Raw genomic sequence first — 17,551 nt, forward strand, 5'->3', positions numbered from 1 at the left:
ACAATTCATGCTCATAAAGTGTCAGAGTATTCAAGAAGCATTTTTGGGTTTAGCTTTTGTCTTTAAAGGGATTTGTGGTGTAATGTTGTTACTATCTTGTGTGTTCACTGAATATTACACAGTAACTGAAAGTCGTGAAAGCCATCCTGAAGTAATTAATGTGTTTTAATAACTTTGTATTTTATTTTCTGTCTCTAGTTAAAATTCACTTCCATGTTATTGTTCCTCAGTGGTTGGGCAGTTTATCTCTTGGCATGGGGTGGTGGTGAAGTAGAACAGTTAATTGGTTATTGATTAAAGTATTCCCAGCTTGTCTTTACTTCTGAGTGTTTTCTTTACAAACAGAGTAAATATTCGGATCCTGTTTGCTTTCCAGACCTGTTTTTGTTAGGCCCCTCCTCTTAATCCTGGAGAAAGACAGTGTGAAAAGCTCTGAACATGGTAAGGGCTTATTGAGATGTTTTGGTAAAAATAAAATGGAGAATTTTCTCTTTTCCTGGGACCAAGAATAAATTGCCATAATGAGACCACTGATTTTGAAGTGATAGTAGTTATTGGTAAATTTAAGAATTTGAAAAAACCCCAACACTGTAATGCACATGTCTGTTCTAGAGAAGCTGTTGCTTGTAAAACACTTGAAATTTTGTCTTTTCAGCCGATTTCATGTGGGAAATTGTTTTGATATTATTTGATCATTACAGCTCTTGTAACTTTATGTAGAGATCTCACAGTATTGTCCCTGTAACATTTAAGTAAAAAAAAAGAGGGGGGAAGAATCCAGTTTGCAAAGGGAACTGGGGCACATGTAGGTGTCACGTTCCTCGTTACCTCCCAACTGCCGTTGCAGATTCGAATCGCGGCGCTCAACGCGAGCTCCACGGTTGAGGATGACTATGAAGGGACCTTCAAAAGTCATAAGACACAGACAAAGGAAGCTCAGGTGAGTAGACCCAATATTTTGTTAGTGAAGTTTTGTCTTGATGGGAGTTTCATCCTCTCGTTAGAGATTGTTTAGCATAATGTCTTGTTTTTAGGAAAGCTGTGTTACTATCTTATCTCTTGGGCCCTCCTTTAGCAAACTAAAACTTCACTCAAATGAGTTATTTTAGGTCAGTGAAGTAATAGAAGTGTGAAACCACTGATATACATAGTAAATGTAAGTATACTGTAATAACTGTATTTAATAAAGTTACCTTACCAAATAGGTTCTAATTTTTTTAATCCCAGGAAGCAGAAGCTTTTGCTTTGTACCACAAGGCTTTGGACCTTCAGAAACATGACCGGTTTGAAGAGTCTGCTAAAGCTTATCATGAGCTCCTTGAGATTCGTCTTCTGAGGGAGGTCAGTGACCTTCAGAGAATGAAACTCTAGAAACTGCTTTTACTGTATCTTGTCTTCATTTCTAATTGGCTAACTGGAAATGTCAGTGTTGTCAATTGGCAAATTGTTTACTGTCCTTTTTACTTGTCTGATTCCTAATGCCCACATTGCATTTACTTTATCATTTCTAGGCAGTGCTTTCTGGTGATGAGAAAGAAGGGCTGAAACACCCAGGTTTGATGTTGAAATATTCCACCTATAAAAACCTAGCACAACTGGCAGCACAACGAGATGACTTAGAGACAGCCATGGAGTTTTATCTGGAGGTACAGTGCAGCTGAAATAAAACAGTGGAGCCTTAATATTTGTTAAAACTTTCTAAAATATAGACATACACCTTGGCATACATCATGTGAATGTGTAGTTGAATTGTGTGTACTTTCTGACACTATATGGGATATAACTGGTCCACCTTTCAATCCCCAAAGCAGTTGTGATCCTGCTGAAAACTAAAGCAGTGCCAGTCCCTGCAGACAAGTGGATCTGTATGTCTGGAATGTGATGTTGTTTGTTATGCTTTCTAGGCTGTAATGCTGGACTCTACTGATGTCAACCTCTGGTATAAAATTGGTCGTGTGGCAATAAAACTAATCCGCCTTCCTTTGGCTCGTCACGCTTTCGAAGAAGGTCTCAGGTGTAATCCTGATCACTGGCCTTGCTTAGATAACCTTATCACAATCCTGTATACACTCAGTGACTACACAAGTGAGTATGATGTGTGAAAAAAATCTCACTATATGTGTAATTTTACATACCAATAAAAAAGTTGTAATGATGCAATTGTATGGGTGGTATCTGACATAAGCAGTACGTTAGGGTATGATAGAGACTTCTGTTTCCTGATAGAGATTTTTTAATTTCATGATGAAGTATGATGGTTTATATCAGTTCTGGTTACCCTAAAAGTAAATGACTGGGGCTCTTAGATCAGAGCCTCTGCAGGAAGTTTCCCTGTAGACTGTTCTTTTCCCTTTCAATGTATGTTAGGTTTGTCTTTCTACTGATTTCCAGCTACATAGTTTTGGCTATAAAACTACATAGCCTAGTATGATTTATTGTAGTTACAGCAGTGGATATAACTGACCTTAAGATTTTACATTTGAGTAATATCCAGTGCATGAACTGATTCAAAAGAAGTTTGGGAGAGAAGTTGCAAGATGGCAGAATTGTTGAATCTGATCCCTTAGGTTTGTCCCACTGGAATGGTTCTAATTCTCTTCACGTCATTACACGTGAGCAAAGCCCTGGTGGGATACACTGCTTGTTTCACCAATGGAATCTGCAGTTAAGACATTTGATAACATAAAAATGGTAAATAATTGTGATTCTGGTTTATGATTCTGATTTCTTCTGTGTCGGAATGAAATCTTGAAAGTAAGTGAAAGATGTACTGCAAGCATTGTTTAAACAAAATTAATTATATTCTTTTTCTGGATATAATACCTGGAAAGACATAATAGGCTATTTGAACTATATGCAGGTAATTATTTGACACATTACAAAGCTATGGGACTGATTAATGCAAATGTCACAGTTGGGTGGAATTCAGTGGTGTATGTGAGGCCCAGAACTGGGAGCTTTGAATGAACCAAAGCAGCCATTGACCATTCAATTCCTATTTCTCTGTCAGCATGTTTGTACTTTATCTGCAAAGCTCTGGAAAAAGACTGCCTATATAGCAAAGGACTGGTTCTGAAGGAGAAGATCTTTGAGGAGCAGCCTTGCCTCCGGAAAGATTCCTTAAGGATGTTCCTCAAATGGTGAATGTTGTCTTACAGTACATGCTGCCTTTGGAGTGTAAATTTTGGGTTTGGGGTTATTCTAAAAAGCTACTGAGATATTATGCTTTAAGTGATAGTGATACCTTGCTAACCTGCCTTCTGAATAATGATGTTGTATGTTGGTGCTGCTGACAGAATGTTCTTCAATAATAACTTTTGGAGGGAGGTTGAAAGAGGCAAAGGATCCATTTGTTGCTGCTCACTTATTTTCACACCCAGATCTCTCATAATCATCTGCCTTTGTTTTACTTATTAGTAGCTGATCCCTGCAGCATTCACTTTAGTTTTCCTAATTAAAACCAAACAATAACAACCAAAACAAAACAACTCCCACCTTAAACTCCTCCCCCCCCCCACATTACTGCTTTTTCAAGCAGTTTCAAATTTGGGACTACTTTGGGAGTCTTACTGATTTTTATTGACAAATGAGTACAGTCAGATGGCTCTGTATGTTTCATTAGAACCCAAGATGCTGAAATTCTTACTTTATTAAGATTTCAGACCAGTGCAACTCTGAAGATATTTAGCAACATTATGGTGAAGATTTTAGTGCTTTATTATTTCTTTTTTATTGCAGTATGTAATGTAAAACCTTTGCTAAAAGTTTGGTGTTGTGTAGCTCTGCAAAGTAGACTGTTTCTTTCTGTGTGGATTTTGTAGTATGAGTGGGTAAGAGGAAAGTGGAAAAAGAAAATGAAGGCCCATAAAATTTACAGGACCTGTCTAAGTTAGCTGCTCACTCAAAACAAAGATTTCTGGTGGTGAACACTTCTATATGCATGCCATAAAGTTCATAAAATAATGTTATTCGAATCCTTCTTTTAAAACTATTTTTGTTACACTGTATGGAGATTTGAAATTAATGCCCCCCAGCCTTTAAGAAAAAAAAAACAACAAACCAATAAAAAAAAACCCAACCAACAAACAAAAGCTTTAACTTGTCTCCATTTCTCTTTATTTCTTAGTGACATGTCTATCCATAATGTAAATGTGAGTGCAGCTGAAACAGGAAGAATCATAAACGAAGCGCTGGAGCTGCGTAAGAAGAGACAAGCTTTGCTGGTGCGTGACAGGGAGCCAGACCTCAGACTGGTCCAGCCAATTCCCTTTTTCACGTATGTCTTTGTATTTTCTCTTTTTAAAAGGTTCCTCTGAAGCCCCGTGTGGTCACAGCTGTGGTGAGCTTCAGATTTCTTCAGAACACTTTTTTTTTGCCTCGTAAAAACAAACCAACCCCCCAGAGTTTTGTTATTAGTTTATAGGTTTGTTTGGTGTGCTTACTGTTTTAGCACAAACCCCATAGCTATCAGTTTTCAATTTTTGATTTAAAACTGTATTATTGGATTATTCATATATGTCCAGTTTGTATATGAATTTCAAAGTAAGTTTAGCTTTTAAAAAATTCTTTTTGCTGTTGGGATAGTGGAAACAAAAAAAATTGCAAGTATTTATTTGCAGCAAGATAGAAGGATACTAGTAAGTTGTTGTGTATGTCTTTATTATGAAGGATTTGGGTTTGATTTGTTTTTTTTATTGCACATATTTTTCTGGAATATTAATGGACTTTGCATGTAAGTCCTATTGCAGGTAAGTTGCTCCTAGTTGTGGATGAGGGTGAGTTCTTTTATTATTGTTGACTGAATGCAGAACCTGAAAATTGTTTATTTGACACTACATTTTTTACTGATTTTAGGGTTTAGTGTAGAGTAATTTCCTCAGCAACTATTGCATAGACATTCTTTGAGATTGGGCACATTAGTGACTCCCATTTCTTTCTTACTGCAACCCGTATTCCATTTTCCTCTGAAAACTTTTGCTTGCTGAGTGCTGAAGGAAAGCTCCTAAGGACCTCTGTTCCAGGCCTGTCACATTCCATATGACAGGAAACATAGAAAGATATTCTCCAGCTTTTCTAGTCATGGGGCAGATTTTTGACACTCAAATGTGTATTGCTCTCCCACTGAGAAGCTGCTCTTGCTATCTCTAAGTTACTGGAGAAAATGCTGTAAATATAATTTAGAAAATAATGTGACAAGAATTGATGCCATGGTGCTGTTGTGTTCCATGTGCAGGTGGAAGTGTTTGGGAGAAGCTTTACTTGCCATGTATCAGCACCTCACAACATGTGATCCTCCTCGGCCCAGTCTGGGAAAGAGAATTGATCTCTCAGAATACAGAGACCCAGTCCAGCATCTGATCCTTTCTCCCACCTCTACTCCTGTCAGTGTTATTCAGCCAACTCCTGTCAGCACTAACCCAGTGATGACAATGCCAGATCCTGTGTTACCTTACACTCCAACAACATCCAACTTTCCAAGTCACAGTCAGAGTTTGTTGGAACCGGGAGCTACTGTAGGTGAGCAAGGTACTTCAGTCTGAGATTCAAGATCTCTTTCCTACTTATCTGGGTATTAAAAGCACTCCAGAATGCTTTGGGACATGCTGTCTTTAAACTGCATGTTGTGGATTCAGAACCTGTTCAGAAAGTGTATAACATCTGATAGAAAAAAGGGAAGTTGAGCTCTAGAGAGTTAAGATCTGTTAACCCTTCACATTAGAAAATAAAAGCCACCTAAGCTGTCTGAAAACCATTGGTTCCTGACTGAGACATAGGGCCAGTGTTCAGGACAGTGGACTAACTTTCCTATGTAATGGAATTGAGAGTCAAGTTGATTTGTTTTTCTTGATTGTTCCTCCAGTGCAGGAGTTTCTGACCTCCTCTGGTTTTGTGCTGTTGACTCTCACTTCAGTTTTTCAGTCTTTAAGGAGAACAGAATTGTGATTCCATCCCAGCAGTGATGCATATCAAGCTTTTAATGTTGGGAAGGGCCTTGAGATCCTTAGAATGAATGAGCTGTCTTTCAAAAAGGTGACTGGATTTTCTTCTGCTCATGTGTCACTTTGAGAACCTGAGAGAACTGAGCTGTCAGTTATATTTATTTGAAAACTGTAGTAAGATGTTTGAATATTTTATACTGTAGATGTATATGTATTTACATATCTAAAGCTATCAAGGGGTTACCAGTATTTTGTTGATATTCATGGGAATTTACAGATGTTTCTGGAGTTAAAGGCAGGCTCCTCTGGTTCCCATTTCAGAAACTTCTTGAAGACTAAAATAACGAATTCTAATTAATAGTGAAGTGCAGCATTTTTATTATGTCTGCTTCTTTCCTCATACTAGCATTTTTATACAAAATGCCATAGCCAGTTTATAATTAGTGATTTTTTTTAAAAATTTTTTTTTGGGACTACATTCAGAAGGAAACCAATGAATCTCAAGTGTTGCTGTATAATTAATTTTTTTAAAATTAATTCATTTTATTTGTTAATTTAACCTGTCAGATTTGAGGGTTTTCTTTTAATTATATTTCTAGGTGACATATCTGCAGGTGATAAATCTAAGAAAGGAGTGAAGCGAAGGAGAATTACAGAAGATAGTGGTGAAACAGCCAAAAGGAGATCTGCTAGAGTTCGGAACACCAAGTGTAAAAAAGAGGAGAAGGTTGACTTTCAAGAGCTGTTGGTGAAGTTCCTTCCTTCCAGGTACTGTACAGCAACACCCTTCATTGTGAGAATGTAATAGAGAGGAAGCTGTTTGGGATTTTGTTTGATTGATATGCCCCAACCTTAAAACCACCAGACCTGTGTTATTTTTTGAAGCAGATGTGATGCATTGCCTCCTGATATATTTAATAAAATTGCTCTTAGTGAAAATTACTGAATAAAAATTGAAAAATAAGAAAGATTTTGTTAGTGTGAATGTGAATTAGAGGACAATGAAGATGTCAAAATGGATAAGGTAAAGTAATCTTGATTTGGACAAAATTTGGGAACTTGATGTAAATCTCTGAATTTGCTTCAGTTAATGTGCTTTCACTGTTAAAATTTGCACAACTTTCCATGTTTAGGTTTCACTTAGTAAGGAAAGAACAAACGAGGGTTTTGTTGATGTTATGGTTTTTGTCCCCTTTCACACAGATTAAGGAAATTAGATCCTGAGGAGGAAGAGGACCCTTTCAATAACTATGAGGTGCAATCAGAGATCAAAGAGGAGAATTTCCAGCATGTTGGACCACACAGAATGTCATTTGATTCTACAACATTTATGGAATCTGGTAAGGATTTCTACTGGAACCCCTCACTCTTTCTCTGGTGTTTCTTCCATATTGTATGCTTTATTTTTTGTATTTTCCTATCATATCTAGAAGATACAGAAGTATATGCTATTTTTAAAAGATAATTTTATGGTATAGAAATATCTCAGTTGGTAACAGGTGTGATTTTTTTAAGTCTGGGGGATTCCTTAATCACTGTGTGCAAGAGCTCTGTTGTGTGGAGTTTCCCATTTAAACAAATTGGAATACAATAACTGAATTCTGCACATGTGCAGCACAGGAGAACTGCTGCAAGATTAGTGCATAAAACACTGCTGAAAATTACTTGTTTCATGATCTGCCTCAACCTTAAACACGTATGGCTTTGTATTTATCTACTTTCTAGAAAAACAGGATGTTCATGAATTCTTACTGGATAACCTGAACAACGGTGGGATCTTGGAGCTGATGATGAGATATCTAAAAGTCATCAGCCAAAAGTTTCTGGTGAAGTGGCCTCCTGGCTTGTGTGAGGTGGTCCTTAGCATCTATAACAGCTGGAGGAAGCACAGTAGCAGCCTCCCCAATCCACTACTGAGGGACTCGAGTAACCAGCATATCAAGGTAAAGCAACACTTTTCCTTATTCCCATATTTGCTGCTGTGGTGTTCTCTGTGTGCCAGAAGTACCCAGCTGAAATCCAGCAATCAGACACAGGTTTGGCTTAGCTCTGTCTGGGGAGCTGCTTGTCCCAGCTGTTGTATCTGTCATAAACTGGTGGCCTGCAGCTCATGGAGCTGTTCCTGAGCTCCTGGACAGATCTGGGTGATGCTACATGCAAGTGTATCCTATATATCGTGTATTTGTGAGTGTATAAACACACACACATGCACAGAGATGTAGTAAATGCTACAGACATAGATATGTTTTACCACTTTACTCTGTTGTTGCTCTTTCTTTTTTTTTTCCCCTTCCCTTTGCTTCTGATATGACACAAAGTTTTGTTTTGTCATCAGGTGAGTAAAGAGGCTGCTCTACTCTCACTGGCTGATTAAGGGTCAGCATTGATGCTTTAGAGTAAATACAGGGTAGTTTTAAGATAACCTGCAATTTACAGTAAAAATAACCCAACCAAACCAAACAAACCCACCCTCCCAGCAGCACCATTTTATTTGTAGATTTCCCAAATGCAAATAGAAAAATGATAAATTCATTAAATTAACGTTAAACCAGTTTAGTGGCAGAAGATGATACTTCTTGAATTATAAAACCAGTTCTGATACTTGTCCACTGAACCTGCCCACGTTATCAGTGTGTATTCATTTGGGAAGTTATTTGCCTTTTGGCATGACTTCAGTTTGAAATTACTTTTTTCAGATCAAATGTTTCTACTCTTTTGCAAATGAAATATGAATTCTGAAAACTGCTGTGTTCCATTGACTTCATTTACAAACCAGACAAAAGTGTCTCTATGTAGCAGGTGTTAATTTTTTATACATCCTTTGTCTTTTTTATTTCTGTGTATTTTTCACTTATACATGCCCTTTTTTCAAACAAATGGAAGTATATTTATGAATGTATTCCCTTGATTCTCATTATGACTGGTAATGTATATGGACTTTTGAACCTTTTCACAATCACCTGGTTTTTACAGCTGGAACTGTAACCCTTATTCCTATGAATTTAAGCAGAAAACAGTATATTCTTTGCTATTACTTGGTAGAGGTCTGTCATGATGTGAATTTAATATACTCCTGAACTTTATCCTGCAAGCATTAATAAGCTGATAAAACTGGAGTAAATACTCAGTCTCATGCAGATAAATACTGAAAAAAATGTAGAACACAGACTTCTTATTTTTCAAATATCACTAGTTTTGCTATATTGTGGAAATACACTTTTGACATGATTTAGCAATTTAATATAGTTTTATTTCAGCCAGATACAAAAATATGGATGAATTCTTTTAACATTAGGCTATGTTGATCTGACCTTCTTTCATGAGCTGAGATTTTTTATCTTTTTAAATGCTTTTTCTAAGTACTGGGTTTTTTTTCATATCTGTTGATTTGCAAATGCTTTTTGTACAGCTTTTAGACAGAGGAAGAAGTAGTTACAGCTTGGGAATAGAAATCCCAAGAGGACAAGATGAAGGTTTTCTTTGAAGTAAATTGCAGATTTAGTGATTTGGGGTTTGTTTTGTTTTGTTTTATTCTGATATCTCCCTATTTTTTCTGAAGGATATGATGTTGATGAGCCTTTCTTGCATGGAACTGCAATTGGATCAGTGGCTACTGACAAAAGGGAAGAGCTCTACAGGTGAGCACTGGATGTTTCTTTCTTTAGACTCTAAAAACACTCAAGGTATATGAAGAAATGTTTCCAGGAATTCATTGGATTTTGGAGCTATTTTTATTTAATGAATATCTTCCAGATCTGTATTTTATTGATCTATCAATTTGTTTACCTTTAAGTACCTTTGAGATACCAGACTCTTTCCATGGGATGTTAGTAACTTGATGGTAAAATGTAATTAACTGATTTGCAGTTTCTCCACGGAATTGTCCAGCCGCCTCTGTGAATGGAAAGTTTGGTCCTGACTTCCCAGGCACTCATTTTTTGGGAGACCTGTTGCAGTTGTCATTTGCTTCTTCACAAAGAGATTTGTTTGAAGAAGGCTGGATGGAGTTTGTGACTCGGGTGTATTGGCTGAAAGCTCGCTTTCTAGCACTGCAGGTTTGGTTTACTTTTGATTTAACAAATAAAACTTCTCTCAAATTAAAATCAATGCTCTTCAGAAGCAGCTGATTTGTGAATCTCAGCTCTTTTCAAGCACATGGATAAAATCAGCTCAAAACACAGTGATTTTATTTTGCTCTTATGTATAATTAACTGTCCCTAAGGGTTGAGGTGGAAAAGTAGGAGATCTGGCATGCTAAGCAAATATTCAGATATGTTTAATATATAAGTCTTTGTTTAAATTAGCTTATGTTCACCTTAAAAAAAAAACTATTTGTGCCAAAGTTATTTGGAATCGTATTGTGTAGCTGCAGAACATAGATTTTTGGGGACCTGGGCTTGTGGATACCATCAAAGTCCCAGGCAGTCCAAAACACAGATTTTTAACTGAAGCAGACTCTGTGTTTTATTACTCTCCCCTCTGCTTTTTCAAGGTAGCACAATTCTTCTTTTGAAGATGTTGAATTTAATATGCGGATTTTGAAGCAGAGGGTTTTAAACACATCACTGAGGGAATAATTTGAAATGTTATTTGATCCCAGTCTTTTTTTCCCTTTAAGTGTTGCTTCCTCAGGACATCAAAGAGGGCTTTTTTTATGCATTAATTATGTTTAAATCAATTGTCAGCTAGTTATGTGAGTCAGTTGCATAGCTGTGAACTAACTTGTTCCTTCCATTTCTTTTCTTCTTTTTTTTTTTTTTGCCTAAGGATTCCTCTCCAGTAAATTTACTCGAGGAAAAATGAGAGTTCCTGCACACCTACTGGCATTTTTTCTTGTGATATGCAGAGCTGTACTTTGCCTGTGCAGCTTGCATTCCTCTCCTCACCTCTCAACTTCAGCAACTACTTCAGTTGCACAGTGCGAGTAGAATGCAGTGGCTCTGCAGAATATAAGGATGTTTCTTGATTCAGTGTTTTTATTTGCACAAATGGAAGAGTTATTTCTGCTATTTTAGTCTTCTGTGTTTTTAAAGGAAAGGGATTTTAGCCATCCAGACAAATCTTGCAAATTTATGCAAGCTGAATTCTGTTTTTCTGTTTTGTTTTACCTGTTTTTAAACTAAATTGCTAAGATATGTTGCATTTTTAAGTATTTTTGCTTTCATTTGAGATTTGTCAGTGAGTTTGTTTTTTATTTGGGAGGACATGCGCTAATTACACTGGCAGTGCCTGCATTGAATTTAAAACTTTTCTACATGCTTTGGAAACCTGAACTTTCAGTAGTCAGATAGGAGTTTGTGGCTGATTGCTTTCTTCTGTACTGTTTCTTTAGGGAGACATGGAACAGGCACTTGAAAACTATGATATCTGCACTGAAATGCTACAGAACTCCACTGCAGCACAAGCTAAAGCTGGCAATGAGTGTAGCATCGTCATACGGTTACCTAACCTGCATGTTGATTCTGTTGTTTCTTTAGAAGAGGTAAGAATTAATTTGCAGGTGTACGTTCCCCATTCCATCCCTCCCACTCCATCTCTCCCAGTTTCAAATGTCATTTATGAATTAGCTCTTTCATGATGGAGGATTACTATATCTCAGAGTCAAAGGAGAGGTTCACAGATTTGAAGATGATGTCAAGACCATCCTCTCCTTTTCAGGAGTTACAGCTTTTGGATCTTTTGGTCCTGTATAACTTTAGATTGCATTTATGCAAAACAAAAATACTAAAGCAGCTGCATAGACTGCAGTAGACTGTTGAATCAGTGTTTTGTTTTCTGTTCTTAAACATTAATATCACCTTTGCTTAACTGAGCTTTCTACTTCAGGAGTTTGTTTTCCATGTAACAAGCTGGGTGCACTTTGAAGCAGAATCTCCTGTGATGAAGTCCCCCTGATGGATGTGTTCTTGCAGCGTAGAAATGTTTGATTTTGGACTTTGAAGCAATAAAGTTTAAAATCTTTATAGCACATTGCTGGGTCATGTTGAGCTTCTCATCCACCAACACCCCCAAGTCTTTCTCCCCAGGGCTGGTCTTGGTCCGTTTTCCACCCAGCCTGTATTTGTGCTTGGAATTGCCCCGACCTTGCACTTGACCTCGTTGAACTTCATGAGGTTTGCACAGGTTCTCGAGCCTGTCCAGGTCTCTCTGGATGGCATCCTTTCCCTCCAGCATGTCCACCACATGGCACAGTTTGATGGTGTTGGCTTAGAGTGCCTTCAGTCCCACTGTCCATGTCGCCAGCAAAGACTTCAAACAGTTCTGATCCCAGTCCTGACCCCTGAGGAACACCACTCATCACTGCTTTCCATTTGGACATTGATCCATTGACCACAGTTCTTGGAGTTGTGAATATCCAGCCAATTCCATAGCCACCAAGTCATCTATCCATCAAATCCAGGTCTCTCCAGTTTAGAGACAAGGATGTTGCCTGGGACAGTGTCAAATGCTTTGCACAGGTCCAGGTTGATGACATCAGTCAGTCTTCCTTCATCCACCAGTGCTTTAACCCCATCATACAAGGCCCCCAGATCTGTTAGGATTGATTTACCCTTAGTGAAGCCATGTTGGTTGTCACAAATCACCTTCTCATTTTCCATGTGCCTTAGTATACTCATTATATAGTGCCTTACATTTTCCATGTGCCTTACTATACTCATGTGTATACTCATTAAAAATCTGTTGAATGGGTGAAGTATTACATGGTAGGTGTTTTCTTTCCTGGAGATAGCTCTATAGCTAAACTGCTGGGAGAAGTGTCAGTAGTCAAATATGTGGAAAGTTGGATTATATTATCTGTGATGTTTTCAGATTGAAAAGAACCTAAAATCTCTGGAGAGATGCCAGTCTTTGGAAGAGATCCAGCGACTGTATGAGGCAGGAGATTACAATGCAGTGGTGCATCTGCTTCGTCCAACATTGTGCTTTAATGGTTATGGCAGAGCAAAGCATCTGGAGTTCGTAACATCCATACCAGAGAGACCAGCACAGCTGCTTCTCCTGCAGGTCTGGTTTGTTTCTTTAAAAATCTGTTTTAGTATGGGATTTTCCTAAAAACAGGATGAAAGGATTGCTAGAGTTGGGTGTTGATGGTTAACGAGTCTTATTTAGAAAGCAAAACATGGAACCAAATCTGTAAATGCTCTGAACACCACAGCTTTATCAACAACATTAGCAATGTGCCAGCTTGTGCTGACTGAGAATGTGACTAAAGATATAAGATGCTGAGGCCTACATGAAATGAACAGAAAAACTGTGAGTTCAAATAAACTTGAATCGTTTGCTGAGATATTTTATGGATGGGTTTGTTCTGTCTGCACCTGCTGTGAATACTTCCTGCTTTTGCTGCTGTTGACTTACAGCCATTCTGAAACTTAGTTGTCTAGCATATGAGTGATTTTTATGATGTAATGTCTCTGCTGCATGAATGAGAAACTGTTGATAGATGCATCCAGTATAATTGCTGTAGAGTTAGTCCATTTGACACTATGAAAATCAGTGTATTATAAATGAGCTCAGCTATGGGAACAATTCGATCATATCAGGTTATCTGGTGGAAAAAAGAGTTTGCACAGAAGACTGATGCTCTGTTAACTGTACTGAACTAAATCCTGCAGCCTCCATGCCATCTCATGACCCTGCCTTTGGAGAGTAGAAAGAAGCAGGACAATGTTGTTATAACACTAGCCTCATAGTTGCTGGTTTGTTATTTATGAAGTAATAAAATGGTAGCACAAGATCATAAAGATCCAAACCCTATTTCTGTAGGAACTTTATGCAGCTGCAGATCATTATAATTATAGACCTACAGCCATCCCTTTCTTGACTATTTCCTTTCCTTGCATCTCTTATTAAAGCAGAAAGATTTTGTGATGATTTTTTTAAAATTTAGATCCTACTTGTGTATTTGTCATCCTGGATCCATTCAGGACCTTTTGTCTTTTTGTCCTGTTGTCCTTTTTAATGTTATGTTTAAAGGTGTTCTGTTATATTTCATTAAAGTAACTGTATTAACTGTATATAGAGTTTTGCTTTTCCCTGCTGTGCATTCATGTTTAAAATAAACTCTTCATTGTTATAATAGATTTTTTTCGTATTTACATTCCCTAGGACTCCCTGCTCAAACTGAAAGATTACAAGCAGTGCTTTGAATGCTCAGATGTTGCCTTGAATGAAGCAATTCAGCAGATGATTAATATGACAGCAGCCTCTGCTAAAGAGGAGTGGGTTGCTACGGTAACACAGCTGCTCACAGGAATAGATACTTCATTATCATCAGTTAACAGCATCTTGAAAGACTCTTCTGTAACACCAAGCCTCGTTCGATTAACAAACAACCTGATTCAGGTAACCTGTTCACTGGCACTAGGGAAGAGGGATTGTGTGCTACAGACCTCCAGACATGGTACAGCTGCTGTCTGAATTCCCACCAACTGGCAGTGATGGTTTTGGTTACATTTTTATTGAGTATTTCCATATTATGTGAGCATTACCACAGGCTTCATTTCAATATGTTGGAGATGCACTGAGTGCACCAGTGCCAGCAGGTACCTTCAGTCACCAAGCTGCCTAAAATAATCATAGAATGGTGGTAAAATAACCCAAGGAATAACACTGTTTTGTTAGGCTCTTTGAAATGGTGATAGTACAATTGAGCTGCCTGGGTGTAGCTTGTAAGTTATGGCACCAATATTGCTGTTTACAGAAGGTATTTTCAAACTTGAAAACTACTGAATAAACGTTTTTTCAGTCTAGGTAAGTAATGGCAAGCTCTCAGTTCTATTAAGAAGCTGGTCTAGTAAATGTCAAAATTCAATGTGCTTACAATTCTCAAATTTTTATGTACTTCAGTAAAAGCCAAAGATCTTCACTACTCACAAAATCATACTCTCATTGTGTAAAGTTCTATGTGATATGGAATGTAATGGAATTCTGGAGAACAGAGTATTTGGGTACATAATTTATATATTATCTATTAAAGATGCCAGTTGGTCTTAAACAGTTGTTGCAAAACCTGGTAGAGAATTCTGGAATTTGTTTAAGTTCCTCTTCCATGTTGGGTTGTAGGTAAGTTTCTTCTACAATGAGGCCTACTAGCACTAAGAATTCATGCTTACTGTGCATTGTTTGTATGTGATATTAACAGAGAAAGACCTACATGGAAAATGAGGATGCAAGAGGAACGTCAGGGTAGGGGAAATAAATCTTCTATCCTTCCCTTACCAGCTGATCTTATTTGTATCATTTTTGTAGCCACACTATGAGAAGCTGAGACTCAACTTCAGATTATTTCCTTAGGATAAAATGCATTGCCAGCTTTGGAAAGGATTTACACCTGACCTTTGTTTTGCATCATTTTGATTGTATAATGTATGTTTCTTTGTTAGATCATAGACTGCAGCATGGCAGTCCAGGAGGAACCAAAAGAGCCATATGTCTCCTCGGTGCTTCCATGGATTATCCTGCACAGGATCATCCAGCATGAGGAAGATGCTTTTCGATCCCTTTGCTGCCAGCAGCAGCAGAACCAGGGAGAAGAAGGTGGGTTTTTCATCCACTGCTACATATTGGAGTTGAGCTCCTTACCATATAACTTTGGAATATAAATAATAAACACTTGATTTTCATCTTACCTTGTTGGCTAAAGGGTGTAGGGGGCTCTGCAAGCATCACTTTCTTACCCCAGAGAAAATTTCTTTTTGCCAGTTGAAGCATTGACTTGCATTTAACTCAGTTCTGTCCTACTTTAACCTTTACCAACTTCTTTCTTGCAGGGAGTCCTGATACCCCTATGTTGCCTTCTTCGCTTATGCTGCTGAACACAGCTCATGAGTATTTGGGAAGAAGATCCTGGTGTTGCAATTCAGATGGTGCTCTGCTAAAGTTCTATGTAAGTGTTGTCACCATAGAATAATTGAGATTGGAGGGGATTTCTGAAAGTCATCTGGCCAGCCCAACTCTCAAAGCAGGAAATAACTTAAAAGTTATATTAGATTGTTTTTTGCCTTGTCTTCATGTTAAAAATACACTTTTGAATCCACTTTCCTTCTTCTCCCAGACAAATGCATGAGAGTTTGTCATTTTAATCTGACTAGCAAAGGCTTGTTATTCCAGACCCTTTCTCGTTGATCTCCTTCTGTCATACTTCCCATTGTTCTCTGGACTTACCTCACTGAGAATAATAATCATTTTCTTCTGATTTTTCTCCTCTGTTGTACTTCTTGCACTAGTATTTTATTTTGTTCATGGGATTTGAAAGGGAAGTAGGAATGACCAAGCAGTCTGATAGTGCTGTACAAGATTCACAAGCTGACAAAAACTGTAGTATTATGTCTTTTAAATTGCTGCTAAAATAACACAGTAGGATTCCATATTCATCTTGTCTCAGTGATTCCAAATAAGTTGCTCACTTCACAGAACTGAATTTGTCAAGTGTTACATACAGTTTGCACATTTTCAGTGTACTTAAATACTGTTTATCATGTAAAAAGTGCATATTTAGCTGTCAGCCAGGAAAATTCAATTTTGAGTTTTGTAGTTAAACTTGGTTATCTGTTTCTTCCAAATCACAAGAGTAAAGATCTGCAGCCCATTGTCTGACTGCAGGAACGTGACTGGAATGGTGCTGATGGCTCACACATCCTCTCGTGTTACCCGCATTGGGTCCTGAAGCTGTGATGCATTTAGTTGTTCTGCAGTTGATAAATTTGTCTTGTTTGATAATACCCACCTTGATTTTATACCACAGAGTGAAAAAAATAGTAATTCTGTTGTTTTTACATTGTTGACTAAATGTAACTTAAAATATACATAGAGTTCATCTGTTGAACAAAAATTATGAGAATGAAGAATTACTTCAGCCCTTCACTTCCTTTTGTCTGAAGGCTGTTCTTTGCTCTGTTGTTCAGCTGGGTGTGTCAGAGTTAATATTCTCCAGAAATGGGTGTCTGGGCAGTAATACTGTATCCCATTATGAGATAAAGGGACCTACCCATTCATCGTTCACCTTTTTAAGATTATTCCTTGAGGTCTCATGATTACAACAGAAAAGAAATTTCCCATGGCTGAAGGAGAATATTTCTATGTGCATTGCTGTTCTCTCACTTTATCCTTAGCTTAGAAACCCAAGCACAGTCAGTGTTTCCCTGAGGGGAGCTCTGGCAGTCTGAGATAGCCTGGCTGCTGGCAAAGCCCAGGTAATGGGGTGCCGTGGCATTCCTTGGGCTGTGCTCTATGGGGACATTTCAGTGGCAGTTAACAGATTCAGCTTGACTTCATTGAGGTTTATTACCTTCAGCCAAGAGAAAATCGTGATTAGTTCTGCATAGAGCTACTCAGGAATCTTTTAATTTCCCTTCTCAGCACTCCCTGGAGCTTTTTAAGCACAGCTCAGTGCCAGAACCCATCTACCTCTGCATTTGAGCAGTGGTGTGTCTAGGACAGTAATTTAGGCAGCTGGGAAGGATGGCTGGGAGAGCCTGAGGGATTCTGCAGGAGTTGGCTCGCCCTGGTAGGGCTGGAGTGAATGAACAGGGTTTGAATTGAGGCTGATTCAGGTAGAACTATTAGATGATCTCTGTGTCCTGATCTCTGCAGCTCCCTGGCATTAGGAA

The 17,551-nt window shown here is 38.0% G+C and overlaps 1 protein-coding gene across 3 annotated transcripts in view; it reads left to right on the plus strand.

Annotated features, from left to right (window-relative positions):
* The first annotated feature begins 342 nt into the window (after window positions 1–342).
* CABIN1 (calcineurin binding protein 1) overlaps window positions 343–17,551 on the plus strand; it is a 107,585-nt gene continuing 90,376 nt past the window's right edge. For 2 of the 3 annotated variants that reach the window (XM_029963277.1, XM_029963278.1), the window contains exons 1-18: window positions 343–441; window positions 848–940; window positions 1,228–1,341; window positions 1,512–1,646; window positions 1,905–2,085; window positions 3,011–3,140; window positions 4,127–4,276; window positions 5,234–5,517; window positions 6,539–6,707; window positions 7,143–7,279; window positions 7,665–7,882; window positions 9,499–9,577; window positions 9,807–9,994; window positions 11,272–11,421; window positions 12,750–12,944; window positions 14,049–14,285; window positions 15,326–15,479; window positions 15,713–15,828. In XM_029963277.1, coding sequence (XP_029819137.1) covers window positions 439–441; window positions 848–940; window positions 1,228–1,341; window positions 1,512–1,646; window positions 1,905–2,085; window positions 3,011–3,140; window positions 4,127–4,276; window positions 5,234–5,517; window positions 6,539–6,707; window positions 7,143–7,279; window positions 7,665–7,882; window positions 9,499–9,577; window positions 9,807–9,994; window positions 11,272–11,421; window positions 12,750–12,944; window positions 14,049–14,285; window positions 15,326–15,479; window positions 15,713–15,828 — 2,733 coding nt within the window. In that variant the 5' untranslated portion in view covers window positions 343–438. Of the gene's footprint in view, window positions 442–847; window positions 941–1,227; window positions 1,342–1,511; window positions 1,647–1,904; window positions 2,086–3,010; window positions 3,141–4,126; window positions 4,277–5,233; window positions 5,527–6,538; window positions 6,708–7,142; window positions 7,280–7,664; window positions 7,883–9,498; window positions 9,578–9,806; window positions 9,995–11,271; window positions 11,422–12,749; window positions 12,945–14,048; window positions 14,286–15,325; window positions 15,480–15,712; window positions 15,829–17,551 lie in introns of all 3 variants that reach the window. The other variant, XM_029963276.1, reaches the window with a different exon arrangement.

This window comes from Manacus vitellinus, unplaced genomic scaffold, assembly GCF_001715985.3.
Source record: "Manacus vitellinus isolate BGI_N305 unplaced genomic scaffold, ASM171598v3 scaffold_58_pilon, whole genome shotgun sequence".
Taxonomy (NCBI): domain Eukaryota; kingdom Metazoa; phylum Chordata; class Aves; order Passeriformes; family Pipridae; genus Manacus; species Manacus vitellinus.